Genomic DNA, 18,611 nt, shown 5'->3' with positions numbered 1-18,611 from the left:
TTTAAGCGATACCACTTTAGCAATGACGCCCTAACACAGTGGTTCTCAACCTTGGCTGCACATTAGAATCACCTGGGAATCTTTTTTTTTTTTTGGTGCCCTTGACGGGAATCGAACCTGGGGCCCTTCAGTCCGCAGGCCGATGCTCTGTCCACTGAGCCAAACCAGTTAGGGCTGGGAATCTTTTTAATATCCTGATTTCTGGGCCTCATCCTCCAGAAATTCTGTTTCTTTGTTATGGGTGAGGCCACAACATTAGTAACAAAGAAACAGAATTTCTGGAGGATGAGGCCCAGAAATCAGGATTTTAAAAAGATTCCCAGGTTATTCTAATGTGCAGCCAAGGTTGAGAACCACTGCTCTAAGACCTAGTCATTGGAGAAGGAACTGAATTTCAGAGTCTAAAGGAAAACTGAAAAGGGGACCAAATTTAGAGTAACTCCAAAACAATGCTCTCGCCTCCCGGCTGGCTGCGCGGGTTTCCGGGAAGCCAGCCAATCATCTCCCCAACGCGCTCTCAGTGGCGGCATTTTCAACTGGGTAAGCTGGCCTCGGCCCCGCCCCGTGTCCCACTGTTCGGTGCGGAAGTAACAGATGGAGATCGGCCCGTAGCGGTTCGGCTGGAGCCCGGGAGAAGCCTTTGGGGGCCGGCGGCCTAATGAGCGGCCGGCAGAGAACGCTTTTTCAGACGTGGGGCCCTAGCCTCTCCCGATCCGCCGGGTCTCGGAGCTGCAGCTCCGGAACAGAGCGGCCTCAGAGCCCCGGCACCTCCCGGGCGCGTTCTCCTGCCGCCCCGGAGGCTGCCGACGAACAGCCGGAGTCGGACGATGATGTGTTGCTGGTCGCGGTGTACGAGGCAGAGCGGCAGCTGAATCTAGAGAATGGCGGGTTCTGCGCCTCAGCGGGCGCGCTGTGGGTTTATCCTACTAATTGCCCCGTGCGCGACTACCAGCTGCACATCGCCCGGGCCGCCCTGTTCTGCAACACGCTGGTGTGTCTGCCCACGGGGTTGGGCAAGACCTTTATTGCCGCCGTGGTCATGTACAATTTCTACCGCTGGTTCCCATCGGGCAAGGTGGTCTTCATGGCCCCCACGAAACCTTTGGTGACACAGCAGATCGAGGCTTGCTACCGCGTGATGGGTATCCCGCAGTCCGACATGGCCGAAATGACAGGTATTTCAGAAAGAACGGGCTAATTTGAAATTGAGCTTGGTAGGGCAAAGTACCTGTTCCGGTGGCAATGGAGCTAAAGAAGTTCCTGACCCATGTGGAATGGTCCCCAGATCATATGTTTATCTTGCAACCTCTCCCTTAAGACCTCATCTACAGGCATACGTCGTTTTAATTGCGCTTAGCTTTGGGCTTCACAGATGTTGCAGTTTTTACAAATTGAAGGCAAGAGCCTCCACCAGCTGAAAGATTAACAGTTGCTTTCTTGTGGCTGCCTAGAAGTGAACCCGCAATGTCTCTGAAGTATGCCGATACTTGTAGCAGGTCCAGCGATAATGAATAGAATTGCTTTATTCAGTCTTCAGAGACACCCCCTCCCCCGCCGCTAGCTTGTCAGAGTATTTTGAAGCTAATAACTGTGTATATGTACCTCATCGGTTACCCAGTGTCACTTTTATTTACAGGATCTACTCAAGCTTTCACCAGGAAGGAAATATGGCACAATAGGAGAGTCATTTTCCTCACACCTCAAGTCATGGTAAATGATCTTTCTAGAGGAGCTTGTCCTGCTGCTGAAATAAAGTGTCTAGTTATTGATGAAGCTCATAAAGCTCTTGGAAACTATGCTTATTGCCAGGTAATATTTTGTTTAAAAGTTTGGGGTTTTTTTTTGCAAATGCATTTTATTTATTTACTTTTCAGTAAGCTTAAATCCTTGGGGGGGACAGCATTACATGGATTCTGTGTCCAGTTATATTCTGTGCCCCATTATAGCCTTAGCAGGAATGTGGCTTTGCAATTAAGGACAAACCATGCCACAGTTTCTATGAGTACGAGTTACCTTTCCCCAGATTACTCTGGTTTTGTTCGGATTGCTACCAGCAGTCACTGTGTTATTCTTTGCTTAGATAGAATTCAGTTTCATCTCAAGCATAAGCACCTTCAATTTTAAGAAGAGTTGTGTGCCCCCTCTTGTTCCTGAGACCTCCCCCCATTATAGCCTGCAAAAATGGCCTTTCCTTGCATACATTTTGTCATTTAATCCTTCAAAACAACATTCCTTCAAAGACCACAGCCTTCCAGACATATTTGTCTTTTAGAAGTCCTGTTCCCAGCAGGCCTTCACAGGGTCCAAGATGGTGGGAAAAAGCTAAAAGTATTTTTTAGTGTAAACATTGTTAAAGAGCATTTTGGGGAATAACTGTTAATGATGGAAGTTATTGATTGTGACATTATTATGAAAAGCCTTATCTATTATCTCAGGACAGTGATAGAAAATACTATTCTCTAGCCATTCAAATCAGTATCTCTGCCGTAGTTTTTTTTTTTTTAATGCTTAACAAGGTTATTAGTGTCTGATGCAGATGACAAGAGCCTAGTCATCATTGAGGCAGTGATTCATCATAAGGTCTCGCTGAGGTTTTGTAACTAAGATAATCCAGAAATTGGTAGTGGGTATGCAGTGTCATTCCTTGGCAGGTAGGTAAAATAATACTTAAACATTAAGGTTGTTTTGAAGGATTAAATGACAAAATGTATGCAACATACTTATGGTGCCTTCCAGTTAAGTATTATCTATATACTAGAGTCCCGGTGCACGAAATTTGTGCACGGGGGTGGGGGGTGGGGTGGGGAGTCCCCTCAGCCCAGTTGCACCCTCTCCAATCTGGGACCCCTCTGGGGACATCCCTCTCGCAATCCAGGACTACTGGCTCCTAATTGCTCACCTGCCTGCCTGGCCGCCCCCAACTGCACCCCCCTGCTGGCCTGGTCGCCCCTAGCTGCCCCCCTGCCGGCCTGGTTGCCTCTTACTGCCCCCCCTGCCGGCCTGGTTGCCCCTAACTGCCTCCCTGCCAGCCTGATTGCCTCTTACTGCCCCTCCCCCCCCAGGCCTGGTCACCCCCAACTGCCCCTCTTGCCAGCCTAGTCGCCCCACGCAGCCTGCTTGTTCAGTCGTTTGGTCGTCCCTCATTAACCCCCCTGCCAGCCTGGTCGCCCCATGCAGCCTGCTGTTCAGTTGTTTGGTTGCCCCTCACTAACCCCCCTGCCAGCCTGGTCGCCCCATGCAGCCTGCTGTTCAGTCATTTGGTCGTCCCTCACTAACCTCCCTGCCGGACTGGTTGCCCTCAACTGTCCCCCCTGCTGGCCTGGTTGTAGGCAGCCATATTGTGAGGGTGTTATGGTCAATTTGCATATTACCTCTTTATTATATAGGCTATAAAAGGCTAAGCAACCAACCATCCATCTGTCTGACTGATCAGCCAGTACATATGATGCACACTGGCAATTCTATATAATAAAAGGGTAAATGCAAATTGATCAAACAGCAGAATGACTGGTCACTATGGCACGCACTGACTACCAGGGGGCAGACGCTCAATGCAGGAGTTGCCTCCTGGTGGTCAGTGCACTCTGTGGGAGCACTGCTCACTCACAAGCCAGGCTGACAGCTGGTGAGTACAGCAGCCTGCCTCTGCAGCAGTGCTAAGGATGTCTGCAGACATCCCCCGAGGGCTCCTGGACTGTGAAAGGGCACAGGCCAGGCTGAGGGATTCCCCCCCCCCCCGCAAGTGCACAAATGCATGCACTGGAACTCTAGTCTGTATATATAAAAGGCTAAGTGACCGACTGTACGTCTGTCTGACCAACCGACCGACTGGCCAGTACATATGATGTGCACTGGCAATTTAAAATTAAACGTTGACTCACGCATGCACAATCCATATAAAGCTCTCACTGGCACCAGTCACTGGCGCCAATTGCACATGTGTGTTTCAATCTGTAATTGTCAATCGTGAATTTGGTTGACACTTCTATTACAGTGAAAGGGCGAATAGTGATGTTAAAATATTTCTTCTAATTAATTTCCTCTCAATGTGCATGAATCTGTGTACCCAGCCACTAGTAAGAATATAAAGTACAAAGGTGAAGAGGTGGGCTATAGCTGATGAGGTACTTAAGGGCCAGGTCATGAAGGCATTTGTATTTTATGCTTAGCAATTTGAATCTTTTTTGTAGGCCACAGGAGATGTAGGAGCTTGACACTCATTGAAAAATGTTTAGCTGGAAGATACTTAAGATTTAAAAAAGATTAGGTGAGAGAAGGCTAAAGGTAGGGTGTGAAATGAGGGGTATGAGGAATTTAGGATGACTTCCAGGTATCTGACTTAGAAGACTGGGAGGATATTAGTGTTACCAGTCAAGATGAGGAGTTCCGGAAGCAGAGAAGATTTGGGGTATTATGGAAAAACAGGAAAGATAGTACAGTTTTAGATTGTTGAGTTTAAGATGTCTATGAGTAATCTAGCTGTAGATATGCAGTAGGTGATAGAAGTGTTCTCACTGGAGAGTTCTGAGCTGGAGGTAACAGATTTGGAAATCAGCATATATGTGATAAGTAGTTAAATATATAATAGCTGCTGATAGTAGGGAGAGGGTATCACGTAAGAAAAAGGAAGGGAATGTTGATTGCATTTAGTGCAAAGAGATACATTTCATTGTCAGTGAATTTGCTTTTTGTGTGTGTTTTTTAAATATATTTTTATTGATTTCAGAGAGGAAGGGAGAGGGAGAAAGAGACAGAGAAACATCAATGATGAGAGAGAACCATTTATCAGCTGCCCCCTGCATGCCTTTTACTGGGGATCAAGCCAGCAACCTGGGCATGTGCCCTGTCCAGGAATCCAATCGTGACCTCCCGGTTCATAGATGAATGCTCAACCACTGGGCTATGCCCAGGCAGTTTGTGAATTTGTAAAGTAGTTTCTTTGTTGTTAATCCTCTCTCGAGGATATTTTTTTCCATTAATTTTAGAGCAAGTGGAAGAGAGGTGTGTGTGTGGTGGTGGTGGGGTGGGGGGGAGCGGGGAGGGAGAAAGAGAGAAACATTGATGTGAAAGAGACACATAGATTGGTTGCCTCCCACACACACCTGGCCTGGCTGGGGATCAATCATTGAACCTGCAACTCAGGTACATACCTTGACTAGGAATTGAATCAGCCATCCTTCAGTCTGCTGGCTGACATAACCACTTGCTCACTGGGGACTTTTTAAGTGTTATTGTATTCTATATCTGTATTAACTTTTGGAGAATTGTCATCTTTTTAAAAAATTATTTTTATTGATTTTAGAGAGGAAGGGAGAGAGAAGGAGAAACATCAATAATGAGAATCATTAATCGGTTGCCTCCTGCATGCCCCCCACTGGGACCGACCCTGCATCCCTGGCATGTGCCCTGACCAGGAATTGAACTGGGATATCCTGGTTCATAGGTTGATGCTCAACCACTGAGCCACACCAGCTGGGCTCATCTTTCTTATAGTTGATCTTAGCCTGGAAATGGATATATTTTTTATTTATTTGTATTTTTTCCACGTTAAATTAATACCCAAATGTGTTAAGGTTTCTGCTCAAAGGGGGCATGTACAAAATTTTATTGTAACTATGAAATTGATTTTGTAGACTTAGCTTATATTTAGCACCTCTAATTCATTTATTTAAAAACAATTTCTAGGCATTAGGGGATTTCTTTTTTAAACTACAAGGTGTATGCTTTTATTGAGTTCAATGAGACATTGCATGTACTTCATTAATACCCAACAGCCTTGAGAGTGTATGCTATGTTTAATATTTCAGATATAGGTTCTAACAGGCACATCAGCTCAATGAAGAATGTAGCTCCTAGAAAGTCCAGGGTTACAAACATAATACCATTTCCTCTTCGGCAAATGCTTGAGAATTCCTCCTGGAATAAAGTCATGTATTAAATCAGTTTTTATTTATTTTTATTTTATTTTTTCTTCTCTTTCTTCCTTATATCAGGTTTTAATTAGAACAATTCTATTTAAGTTTTCATTAAGTATTACTCTGTATCTTTATATGCATTCTGTATCATTAAAAAAAAAAAATCCTCCAGCCCTAACCAGTTTGGCTCAGTGGATAGAGCGTCAGCCTATGGACTGAAGGGTCCCAGGTTCGATTCCAGTCAAGGGGCATGTACTTTGGTTGTGTGCACATCCCCAGTAGGGAGTGTGCAGGAGGCAGCTGATCGATGTTTCTCTCTCACCGATGTTTCTAACTCTCTATCCCTCTCCCTTCCTCTCTGTAAAAAAATCAATAAAATATATTTAAAAATATTAAAAAACTCTCCAGAAGTAATGTTTTTTGAGTATTAATCAAGATTCAGTGTAAGTCTTATTGAATGAATCCTTGACATAGGTTGAAATAGAGTATTTTTTAGATAATCTAATTTTACTGTTTCCAGAGCTATTGTGGGACTCTTACAGCTATTTCTGCAACTGAGTATAGGGGTCCTTCCTCCTGGTATTGAGGACTAGTGTGAAGGGGAATATGGGATTTTGACAAATTATCTATCTATATAAAAGTCTAATTGACAGTTTGACCGGTAGCTATGATGCACACTGACCACCAGGGGGCAGATGCTCAATGCACAGGCATGGAAACATGGAACAGACTGATGAATGTCAGAGGGAAGGGAAGGAGAGCAGTAAGAGATTAACCAAAGATCTTATATATATACATAGAGGCCCATGCACGGATTTGTGCACTGGTGGGGGTCCCTTGGCCTGGCCTGTGGGGATCGGGCTGAAACCGGCAGTCTGACATCTCCCGCAGGGTCTTGGGAGGGTGCATGCCAGGCCAAGGGACCCCACCAGTGCACGAATTCGTGCACTTGGCCTCTAGTCTAGTAATAATCATACCAGAAGTGGTATTGAATTTAAACTGCAGAGTTTAGAATGATGCTTTGATGCCACTGAGAAAATGTTTTAGGATTTAAAAGGAAAGTTAGATTTTTAAAATTACCCCAAATTAGCCTTATTATTATTTTAATTATTCCTCACCCAAAGATTTTTAGAGAGAGGGAGAAAGAGCGAAACATTGATGTAAGAGAGAACCATCAACCAGCTGCCTCCTGGGAATTGAACCTGCAACATTTTGGTGTACCGAACAACACTCTAACCATTGAGCCAAACCAGCTAGGGCACTTTATCTACACTAATAAAAGAGAAACATGGTAATTGGCGTACGACCGCTACCCTTTTCATTGGCTAATCAGTGAGTATATGCAAATTAACTGTCAGCCAAGATGGCAGCGGCAGCCAGGCCGGGATCAGCGGAGCCGAGAGGCCTCCCGGCCGCCTGGATCAGTGGCCGAGAGGCCTCCCGGCCCCAGGATCAACGGAGCCGAGAGGCCTCCCGGACCCGGGATCAGCGGGGCCGAGGGGCCTCCCGGCCCCGGGATCAGCGGGGCCGAGGGGCCTCCCGGCCCCGGGATCAGCGGGGCCGAGGGGCCTCCCGGCCGCCCGGATCAGCGGGGCCAAGAGGCCTCCCGGCCGCCCCGATCAGCGGAGCCAAGAGGCCTCCCGGCCCCGGGATCAGCGGAGCCGAGGGGCCTCCCGCCCCGGGATCTGAGGAGCCTGATGGAAGCCCTGTGTGTTCATGCACCCTGGGGGTGCAGAGGTCCTTTCCTAGGCAGAGGCCTATGGCGAAAATTTCGACTCTAAGAAGCAGCCTACGGCCTGGAAGGGGGCTCCCCTGACCTCAGTGCTGGAGAAGACCATTAAGCAGAAAACTAAAGAAACCGATTTTACATCATTTCCCAGGTGGAGAATAGTTGGCATGTAAGCCCCTGACCAGTGCCCAGCCTCCTCTCTGTCAGTCTATCTCACTCTTAGGTACCATGTTCTTTGTTCTGTCTTAACTGCAACTCATTTTTAAACTAGATTGCTTTTAAAAGAAGACTAAATAAAGTTTCCCTTAAGTTATTTAGGTGGTGCTGGGGCTGCTGGGGCTGCTAGGGGCCTGATAGAAGACACAAACATGCAATGGGGGGCCTGTACCCAGCAGCCCCAAGGCCCGCCACCTTGGTGCTGGGGCTGCTGGGGGTATCAGAGACACAAACCCGCAGGCCCGGCACCCAGCAGACCCAAGGCCTTCGTGGCAGAACTAAGGAGCAGCAAGCCAAGCCGTAGGAAGCAGCAAGCAGGTGGGCAGTAACAAGGGAGGGGTCCTGGACTGCAAGAGGGCACATGCTGGGCTAAGGGACCCCCCACCCATCCCCAGTGCACGAATTTCATGCACCGGGCCTCTAGTTCTTTTATAAATGAACTAGAGGCCTGTTGCATGAAAAGATTCGTGCTATAGGCCTTCCCTTCCCCTGGCTGCTGGCACTGGTTTTCCTCTGGCATCCGGGACCCAGGCCTTCGCTCTGGCCGGAGCCACCTTCAAGTCTTCGCTCTGCCGCTTTGTGCCTACATATGCAAATTAACCGCCATCTTTGTTGGCGGTTAATTTGCATGTCTTGCTGATTAGCCAATGGGAGGCATAGCGAAGGTATGGTCAATTACCATGTTTGTCTATTATTAGATAGGATTTAATTTAAAAACTGTGAGCCTTCCATATACAGTCTAACTTCTTTAAAATCCTAAAACAATTTTTTTTTCATTTTATGTTATGATTTACATTAATCTGGTAAGTGTGCATATGGATATAGCTGCAAGGCTAGACTGTGGCCCAAGCAATGGACAATGGACTCTCTTTTCTTCCATTTGCTGGTGTATTAGGCCTTGATGTGATAGCTTTGTATATAGAAGAAACTCTAAAGTTTTGATTGGTGTGGAGTATAAACCTAAGTTGCTCTTTGGATAAAATGACTAATGATAGTTCCATCCACTAGACCCGTGGTCGGCAAACTGCTGCTCGCGAGCCACATGCGGCTCTTTGGCCCCTTGAGTGTGGCTCTTCCTAAGCCTTTGGAGTACCCTAATTATGTTAATAACAATGTACCTACCTATATAGTTTAAGTTTAAAAAATTTGGCTCTCAAAAGAAATTTCAATCGTTGTACTGTTGATATTTGGCTCTGTTGACTAATGAGTTTGCTGACCACTGCACTAGACCGTCAGAACTCTGAATAAAGAAATAATGATAATGTAATATATAATGGTTTATTTAACAGAATCATTATTATTTTTGTACTGGATGATGAAATTAAAGAGGTTTTTTTTTTGGTTTTTTTTTTTAAGGTTGTAAGAGAACTAATCAAATATACAAATCACTTTAGAATCTTGGCTCTTAGTGCCACACCAGGTAGTGATATAAAGGTAAGTAAAAATGTCTTTTCATTTATTAAAGTTTATGAAAATAAGAACTTTTGTATGTGGCCACATCAGTTTTCCATTCTAGTATTTAATTTGACATTAGGACTACAATATTCCTATAACATGCCTCTCTTTTCTTCTGCTTGTAGAAGTTTTTCTACATTAGTAGTTTTCAGATTTCAGTGTGCATAAGAATCACCTAAAGCCATTTGTTAAATTGTTACTGTTTTCAGTCTTCTAAAAAAGTTTTATTTTGAAATACTGTAACTTTAGAATATTTTCAAAATGTGAAGTCTGTGTATCCTTTGCTCATCTTCCCCTACTGTTAATGTATTATATAACCGTTGTAAAATTATCAACACCAGGAAATTAACAGTACAATACTAGTAACTAATCTGCAGACCTTATTGAATTTTGCCAGTTTTTCAACCAGTGTCCTTTTTTGTTCCAGGGTCCAATTCAGGACCCCCATTGTATTTAGTTATTGTGTCTCCTTTGACTTTCACCTGTGACAGTTCCTCAGTCTTTTTTGTCTTCCATGATCTTTGCTTGTTTTTCACGATACTTTTGAAGAGTGGGTACCGTTATTTTGTAGAAAATCCCTCAATTTAGGTTTGGTTGATATTTTCTCATGATTGGAGTGAGGTTAGGCATTTTTGGCAAGGATATCACAGAAGGGGTATCTTTCTCATGTATCTGAGAATACATGATGTTGATTTGTTTCATTGCTGGTGCTGTTAATCCTGATTTGGTTAAGATGACGTTCCAATTTCTCCATTGTAAAATTACAATTGTCCCAAGTATCCTCAGGGAATTGGGTTCCAGGACCCTATGGATACCAAAATCACAGATGCTCATCTAATCTATGCACATCCTTTTGTATACTTTACATCATCTGTGGATTAGTTATAATAACTAAATGCTATGTAAATGCTATGTAAATAGTTGTTATACCTGTATAGTTTAGGGACTAATGACAAGAAGAAAAAGTGTACATGTTCAGTACAGATGCAGTCATTTTAGGCCTAACTCCATAGTCCATTTTAGCAACAATGTAACATTTCTTTTTGGATATTTTTGATCCTTGGATGCAGAATTCACAGGTATATATTCCCAGAGGGTAGACTGTATTGTTTTTCCTTTTGTAACTAATAAGTATGTGTTGAGGGAGATATTTTGAGACTATGTAAATATTCAGTTTTAGCATCCAATGATGGTTCTTGCCTACAGCGATTATTTCAGTGGAGTTTGCCTAATCATTGCTTCTTCTTTCCCTCATTTCTTTTACATTTGTTAATTTGAATTCTTAGTCTTCTGTAATGAAGAGCTGTCTTTTCTCCCATTTATTTATTAACTCAGTTCTTTATATCAATATGGAGTAATGGATTTTTTTATGGGCTATAATGCAATACTATCATTAATTTTGTTGTTCAGATTGTTCCAGTTTTAAACATTGGGACTGCCTTGAGGTGGCTCCTGTGTCCATTAGAAAGCACTTAAAAAAAAACCCCACAAAATTTTCTAAGTTTCTGGCATCAAGATATTTTATGGTCAGCCCTGGCTGCTGTGGCTCAGTTAGTTGGGCGTAGTCAGGTGCACCAAAAGGTTGCTGGTTCGAATCCTGGTCAGGGCATTTACCCTGTAGGGGAAGTGCAGAAGGCAGCCAATTGATATTCTACACTTTGATGTTTCTCTTTCTTCCCCTTCCTCTCTCTCTCTAAAAATCAATAATATATAAGATATTTTATGTTTATTTAGTTTTTTCCCCCATCTCAGCCATGGAAACAACAATTTCCCGAGGGAGGACTTGCTTCTTTTAGTGGAGGTTGGTAAAAATGTAGATTTTGAGTGCTATCCATGACATTAGTTGTTTTTTGTTTTTGTTTTTTGTTTTTGTTTTTTGTTAAACCTCACCTGGGGATATTTTTTCATTGCTTTTTAAGGAGAGTGGAAAAGAGAGGGAAAACCGAGGGAAACATCAATATGTCGATTGGTTGCTTCCTGCAAGAGCCCCACCAGGGCCTGGCCCCGGTGAGGCTGGGGGGGCGGGGGGAGCCTGCAACCAAGGTACGTGCCCTTGACTGGAATCAAACCTAGGACCCTTTGGTCTGTAGGCCAACTCTATCCACTGAGCCAAACCAGCTAGGGCTATCCATGACATTCTGATTTCAGTAATTGAGTGGTTTCCTGTATTGGCTTTTGGGCACTTTCTAAGGTATTTTAAGTGCTGCCTATCCATAGATTTTTTTTTTTTATTGATGATTTTTTGAAATTTCTGTTCTATCTCTTATCCTCCCCCTACTTTATTTAAATATGCTTATTTTTAATATATTTTTATTGATTTCAGAGAGGAAGGGAAGAGAGAGAGAGAAACATCAATGATGAGAGAGACTCATTGATCAGCTGCCACGTGCATACCCCCTACTGGGGATCGAGCCTGCAACCCAGGCATGTGCCCTTGACCGGAATCGAACCCAGGACCCTTCAGTCTGTAGACTGACGCTCTATCCACTGAACCATACTAGCTAGGGCTATGCTTATTTTTAGTAGAGACTTGAGCTTGTAAGTCTCTGCTTAATTGTCATCTTTTCAGAAAGATCCACTGTAAGCCATCAAAAGTCAGCTCCCCTATCTTGTGATTTTCTTAATATTTATCATAATCTGTCATTTTTTTGCTTATTCATTTATTTGTTGCCCTTTGCCTACTAAAATAGTAGCTACATGAATGTAGGGGTTATGTCTATCTTGGTTATAGTTCTATTACCAATTCAATACCTGCCATGTGGGAGTTACATATTTGTGGAATGAATGAATGGGTAAAAATATTAAAGTCTTACTCATTTTTATAAAGTGGTCATAAATTTACTCTAGATTTAAATATATGTGGACCCTCTGTAACTGTAGTAAACTACCTTTTTAGGCCCAGTTATTGATAATACAAAGGTGATTAAGATGTGATTCTTGCCCTTTGTCTGAAACTAAGCCCATTAAGCTTTTCTAGTTTTTGGTTCTTTTTTTTAAAAAAAGAAATTCTAATCCTGGCGGTGTGGCTCAGTTGTTTGGAGTCTCCTCCTGTACACCAAAAGGTGTTGGGTTTGATTCCCAGTCAGAGTACAAACCCAGGTTGCAGGTTCAATCCCCGGTTAGGGTGAGTTCGGGAGACAACCCATCAATGTTTCTCTCTCTCTCTCTTTCTCTCTCTCTCACTCTTCTTCCCTCCCCCTCTCCCTTCCTCCCTGCCTCCCTCTCCTTTCCTCTCTCTAAAAAATTAAGTAGCCCAGCTGGCATTGCTCGGTGGTTGAGCATCAACCTATGAACCAAGAGGTCATGGTTCGATTCCTGTCAGGGTACATGCCAGGTTGTGAGCTTGTTCCCCAGTGTGGGGTGTGCAGGAGGCAGCCAATCAACGATTCTCTCTCATCATTGATGTTTCTACCTCTCTCCCTCTCTGAAGTTAATAAAAATATATATTAAAAAATTAAATAAGTAAATAAATAAAATTATCATTAATCTTTTTATAAAAAGCTCTTAATTTTTAGATACTTTCAGGATTGAATCTTCCTTTCTCTCTCTCTATTCCTCCCTCCTGCCTTTCTCCCATCCCTTCCCTCCCCCTCATTTAGCTCTCAGTCACAATGTCAGTATTATAGTCTAATGGTATAGCAGTTGTTTGTACCACCAGGCTTTATTTATTTATTTAATAAATATATTTTATTGATTTTTTACAAAGAGGAAGGGAGAGGGATAGAGAGTTAGAAACATCGATGAGAGAGAAACATTGATCAGCTGCCTCCTGCACACCTCCTCCTGGGGATGTACCCACAACCAAGGTACATGCCCTTGACCAGAATTGAACCTAGGACCCTTCAGTCTGCAGGCCGACACTCTATCCACTGAGCCAAACAGGTTAGGGCCCAACAGGCTTTATGTTCTTACTGCAGTTCCCTAATTTTACAATTTAGTTCCTTTATGAGCTTTCAGTGAATGAAATTTATCCACAGAAATATATTCACATCATATATATTGATTTAAATGAAAAAATATTCCACTAATTTATCAATAATTGATTTAATAGTAACAAGACTTCTATTTTCTCTCACAAAAATCAGTGGAAAGTATTTGCCAGGACTCAGGGAAATCTGGATTCTAGTTTTCGTTCTAAAATGGACTGTTATAATTTGGGGGGATTTAGTTTTTAAAAATTCTGTTGTCTGAGTCTTTATAAAACATTGATGGAGCCCAGCTGGCATGGCTCAGTGTTTGAGTGTCGACCTATGAATCAGGAGGTCACGGTTTGATTCCTGGTCAGGGCACATGCCTGGGTTGCAGGCTTGATCCCCAGTGTGGGGCATGCAGGAGGCAACTCATCAATGGTTCTCTCTCATCATTGACGTTTTATATCTCTCTCCTCCTCTCCCTTCCTCTCTGAAATAAATAAAAATATATTTTAAAAAACCAAAATAATTGATGAATATATCACTTTGGAAAGTGCAAAATATATTTGATTAACTTGTTGGACATTTACTAATATTCTTATTTCTTAAATGTTTGACTTGAAGGGCTATGTGGAATAAAGATGTTTCAAAAGCCTTATTCCCCTGTTGTACCATTTCTGATGTATTTAGAGTTAAAAAAATATTTAATGATATGAATTTCTAATATTTCCTTCAAAATTTTACTGCTATTTTATTTCTTATAGTGACAAAGTGAAATATTTAACATGTATAATTTATAATCATACTTAATTGGTTTTATGTAGGCTGTGCAACAGGTTATTACTAACCTACTAATTGGGCAGATAGAACTTCGTTCTGAAGATTCACCAGACATTTTGCCGTACTCTCATGAAAGACGAGTTGAAAAGCTTGTTGTTCCCCTCAGTGAAGAACTTGCAGCCATCCAAAAGGCATATGTACAGGTAAGTCATTTTTTTAAAATATGTTTTTCATTGATTTTAGAGAGAGAGGAAGGGAGAGAGAAACAATGATTGGCTGCCTCCTGCTTACCCTTACTGGAGATCGAGCCCACAACACAGGCATGTTCCCTGACCGGGAATCCAACTGGTCACCTCTGGGTACATAGGGACGTTCAACCGACTGAGCCACACTGGCCAGGGCAGGTAAGCCATTTTTATCACAGTTCAGAGTTTCAATAGATAAACTGATAATATAATTATTTTAGTTAATAGAATCTAGCTGAGAATATATAGTTATCATTTTATAATTAATATGTTGGAAAATTCTTTGAAATTAAAAGTTTTGAAAAGAGCGCCATTCTTTACATATACTGACAAGCTGTTAAAGAAGAATACAAAATGGTGGACTATTTCTTTTCTTTTTTTAAAAATTTATTTTTATTGATTTCAGAGAGGAAAGGAGAGGGAGAGAGAGATAGAAACATCAATGAGAGAGAATCATTGATCAGCTGCCTCCTGCACACCCCCCACTGGGGATTGAGCCCACAACCTGGGCATGTGCCCTTGACCAGAATCGAACCCAGGACCCTTCAGTCCGCAGGCTTTACGCTCAACCCACTGAGCCAAACTGGTTAGGACGATGGACTATTTCTAAAGCCAATAATAGCCTTATGTGGTTTTGTATTTTTTAGTAAGCCTTTTAATTGCAGTATTACTCCCCATACTAGACACACACACACACACACACACACACACACACACACAGCAGAGTGCACAAAACATAAGTGTGCAGCTGAGTGACGTTTCACATAGTGAACACACCCTTAACATGTATCCAGATTCAATCAGAGGTTTCTAAGTAAGGAAATATGCTTTCTATATTTTCCTCGTGGATCCCTTATATAATAATATTCTCAACTGGAGGCAATTTTGCCCACCTGGCAATATTTGGCAATGTCTTGACACATTTTTGGTTGTCATATCTGGAGTGGATGGGGACTTGCTACTGACATCTAATAAGTTTATAGAGACCAGGAATGCTGTTTAACTTTCTTCAATGAATAGGAGAGCACCACTAACAACAAAGAATTATCTGTCAAATGTCAATATTATAGTTATTGAGAAACTTCTTACACAGTTTTTACTTTCATTGGGAGAAATTTTTGGTAACACATTGTTATTTCTATAGTTCCTAATTAGCATCATCCTAGGATAGTGATGGCGAACCTATGACACGCGAACTCATTTTTTTAGTTGATTTTTCTTTGTTAAATGGCATTTAAATATATAAAATAAATATCAAAAATATGTCTTTGTTTTACTATGGTTGCAAATATCAAAAAATTTCTATATGTTACACGGCATCAGAGTTAACACTTGGAGTGGGGGAAACGAGTTAAGTCGGCTCGCGTGAATTGCGCGTACTCCGCGGGAGCCGTCTTAACTCGGTTCATAGATTTGCGGTGGAGTGCGGGAAACGTGTAAACTCGGGCCGATTGTAACTGCGTATTACCAAATATTTGTTTGTTTGCCGTTCACAAAGATACCTACCTGCGTATGCGAACCGTTTCATACCCATTGGGGTAATAGGTATCATAAAAATCCCTGATTTTGCGCGGGAAACCTAAATAATTGCCCGCGCCAGCTTATATTTTGGCAGGAAATTCACCCCACACCGGAGTGTTAAGTTAGGGTTTTTCAAAATGCTGACATGCTGAGCTCAAAAGATTCGCCATCACTGTCCTAGGAGATGCTGATTATATCTTCACTACCATAGATTAAAGTGGCTTCTTTGCCACTCTCCCCATTGAGAGACAGGATACATTTCCCCTTTCTTAGGATCTAAGCTGGCCCTGTGACTGAGCAATAGTATGTGACGTACCTCAAGCTAGCCATGTTAAGAAGAAAGGAGGAACGAGTAAATAAGTAGCTAGAATTGAAAGTGTATACATATGGCCCCAGTAGAGCTATTTCAGCCACTTCCCAGCAATCTGAATCTGAGGCTCCAAACATTAGGAACAGAGTCAAACTGTCAGTGCAGTGCTCTGACGGGATTTTTTTTATTTTTAACATTTTTAATAATTTTAGACTTTCAGGAAATTTGCAAAAAATAGCATAGAGAGTTCCAGGGGGAGACACTTTAAGAATATGCCAATATGACCTTAGCTGGTTTGTCTCAGTGGATAGAGCATTGGCCTGCAGACAGAAGGGTCCCAGGTTGCGGGCTCGATCCCCAGTAGGGTGTGTGCAGGAAGCAGCCAGTCAATGATTCTCTCTCATCATTGATGTTTCTATCTCTCTCTCCCTCTCCCTTCCTTCTCAATAAAAAAATATATACTAGCATATCTATATATATAAAAGCCTAAGCAGCCCTTACAACTGAATGACCAGAACGACTGGTCGACTAGTCACTATAACACGCACTGACCACCAGGGGACAGATGCTCAATGCAGGAGCTGCCCCCTGGTGGTCAGTGCACTCCCACAGCCAACTTCCCTCGGCCCCTCCCCCAGCTGGCCAGCCTCCAGCGGCTCCTCCCCCTGCCCTCTGGGTGGCTGGCCAACCTCATGTTACCCCTCCCCACCCCGCCAGCCAGCCAAACTCCTGCGGTTCCTCACCCTGGGCCCTGATTGGGGGACTGGCCAGCCAATCTCCTGGGGTCCCTCATCCCGGCTGGCTGGCTCCCCAATAGGCCTCAATTGCTGGCCAGGCTGAGGGACCCCACCCGTGCATGAATTCGTGCACCGGGCCTCTAGTGTATATATATATATTTTAAAAATATATATGCTAATATGGCCCTGGCCGGGTGGTTCAGTTGGTTAGAGCATCTTCCTGATACACCAAGGTTTCAGGTTTGATCCTCTATCAGGGCACATACAAGAAACAACAAATGCATACATAAATAAGTGGAACAACAAATTGATGTTTCTCTCTCTCTCTCTTTCTCCCTTTTTCTGTAAAATCAATTTAAAAAATGAAAATATTCTGTTTTTCAACATATTTTGCCCACTAATTTTAGCTTATAATTATGGTTCTTGTGTACAACAGTTATTTCTGTAGTGTTTGTCTAATCAGTGCTTCCTCCTTCCCTAATTTTTTTCACATTTGTTAATTTGAATTCTTCTATAATGAAGAATTCATTTATCAATTCAATACTTTTTTAAAAAACATTTTTATTTTTATTGATTTCAGAGAGAGAAAGGGAGAGGGAGAAAGAGATAGAAATATCAATGATGAGAGATAATCATCTGTCTGCTGCCTCCTACAGGCCTCCCACTGGGGGTTAAGCCCACAACCTGGGCATGTGCCCAGTACGGAAATCAAAACCTGACCTTCTGGTTCATGGGTTGATGCTAAACCACTGACCCACACCGGCCTAGCCAAATTCAATTCTTTACATCAGTATGGACTAATGGATATTTATTTTATTCTGTGGGTTAAATTCAGTACTGTCATTATTAATTTTGTTGCTTTGGCCATTGAGAGCTCCTTTAAGAAGGCTCCTGTGTCCTTGAACATGTACTTATTTGCGGGTGGAGGAGCACTTTCTGACTTTTTGGCATTGCAAGATATTTTATGCTCATTTGTTATTTTTCTTGTCCCACCCACAAAATCAACCATTTCTACAAGGAATCCTTATTCCTTTTCTGGGAGAATGGTATTTAGAAACCAAAATCTGGGCATTGGATGTTCTCATTGTTACTATGGTGTCATAGCTCCTAGGCTGTGTCAGTGACCTGCTTGAATTCTTACCCACAGAACCAGAACCATGAACAAATAAGTGATTGTTGTTTTTTTTTTTGTTGTTGTTGTTTTTTTTTAAAAATATATTTTATTGATTTTTTACAGAGAGGAAGGGAGAGAGATAGAGAGTTAGAAACATCGATGAGAGAGAAACATCGATCAGCTGCCTCCTGCACACCCCCCACTGGGGACGTGCCCACAACCCAGGTACATGCCCTTGGCCGGAATCGAACCTGGGACCCTTCAGTCCGCAGGCCGACGCTCTATCCACTGAGCCAAACCGGTTTCGGCAAGTGATTGTTGTTTTCACCTATGATATTTTTGAGTAGTTTGTTGTTCAGGAATATATAACCAAAACATTCATCCATCATTTAACCTTTAGTAAATCTTTCTTAAAGTGAGGTTTTATAGTAACATTGTTTATTTTTTGTTTTAAAATTGTTTGTAACAAAATTCTTAGCATAATTTAATTTAAGATAAGGCAAAGTCTTTCTAAGAATCATCTCCTAACTACTAATACATTTGCTTACAAGAATGTAAAAATTATAATTTATATAATCACACATAAGAATTTAATTTTATCAATATTTTTTAAATTTTTTTTTTATTGCTTAAAGTATTACAAAGGGTATTACATTTGAATATTTTTTTAATTTTTAT

General features: G+C 42.3%; 1 protein-coding gene across 2 annotated transcripts in view; it reads left to right on the top strand.

The window, feature by feature from the left end:
• Positions 1-658: 658 nt before the first annotated feature.
• The window catches only part of FANCM (FA complementation group M), a 76,116-nt gene continuing 58,163 nt past the window's right edge, over positions 659-18,611 (top strand). For both annotated transcript variants that reach the window (XM_070431588.1, XM_070431579.1), the window contains exons 1-4: positions 659-1,175; positions 1,637-1,809; positions 9,217-9,294; positions 14,051-14,209. In XM_070431588.1, the coding sequence (XP_070287689.1) occupies positions 659-1,175; positions 1,637-1,809; positions 9,217-9,294; positions 14,051-14,209 (927 nt within the window). The remainder of the gene's footprint in view (positions 1,176-1,636; positions 1,810-9,216; positions 9,295-14,050; positions 14,210-18,611) is intronic.

Source organism: Myotis yumanensis, unplaced genomic scaffold (assembly GCF_028538775.1).
Source record: "Myotis yumanensis isolate MYYU_CA2020_CCGP unplaced genomic scaffold, mMyoYum1.0.hap1 SCAF_1, whole genome shotgun sequence".
In the NCBI taxonomy this organism is placed as follows: domain Eukaryota; kingdom Metazoa; phylum Chordata; class Mammalia; order Chiroptera; family Vespertilionidae; genus Myotis; species Myotis yumanensis.
The sequence above is the reverse complement of the archived record's forward strand: the minus strand, read 5'-3'. Positions and strand labels throughout refer to the sequence as shown.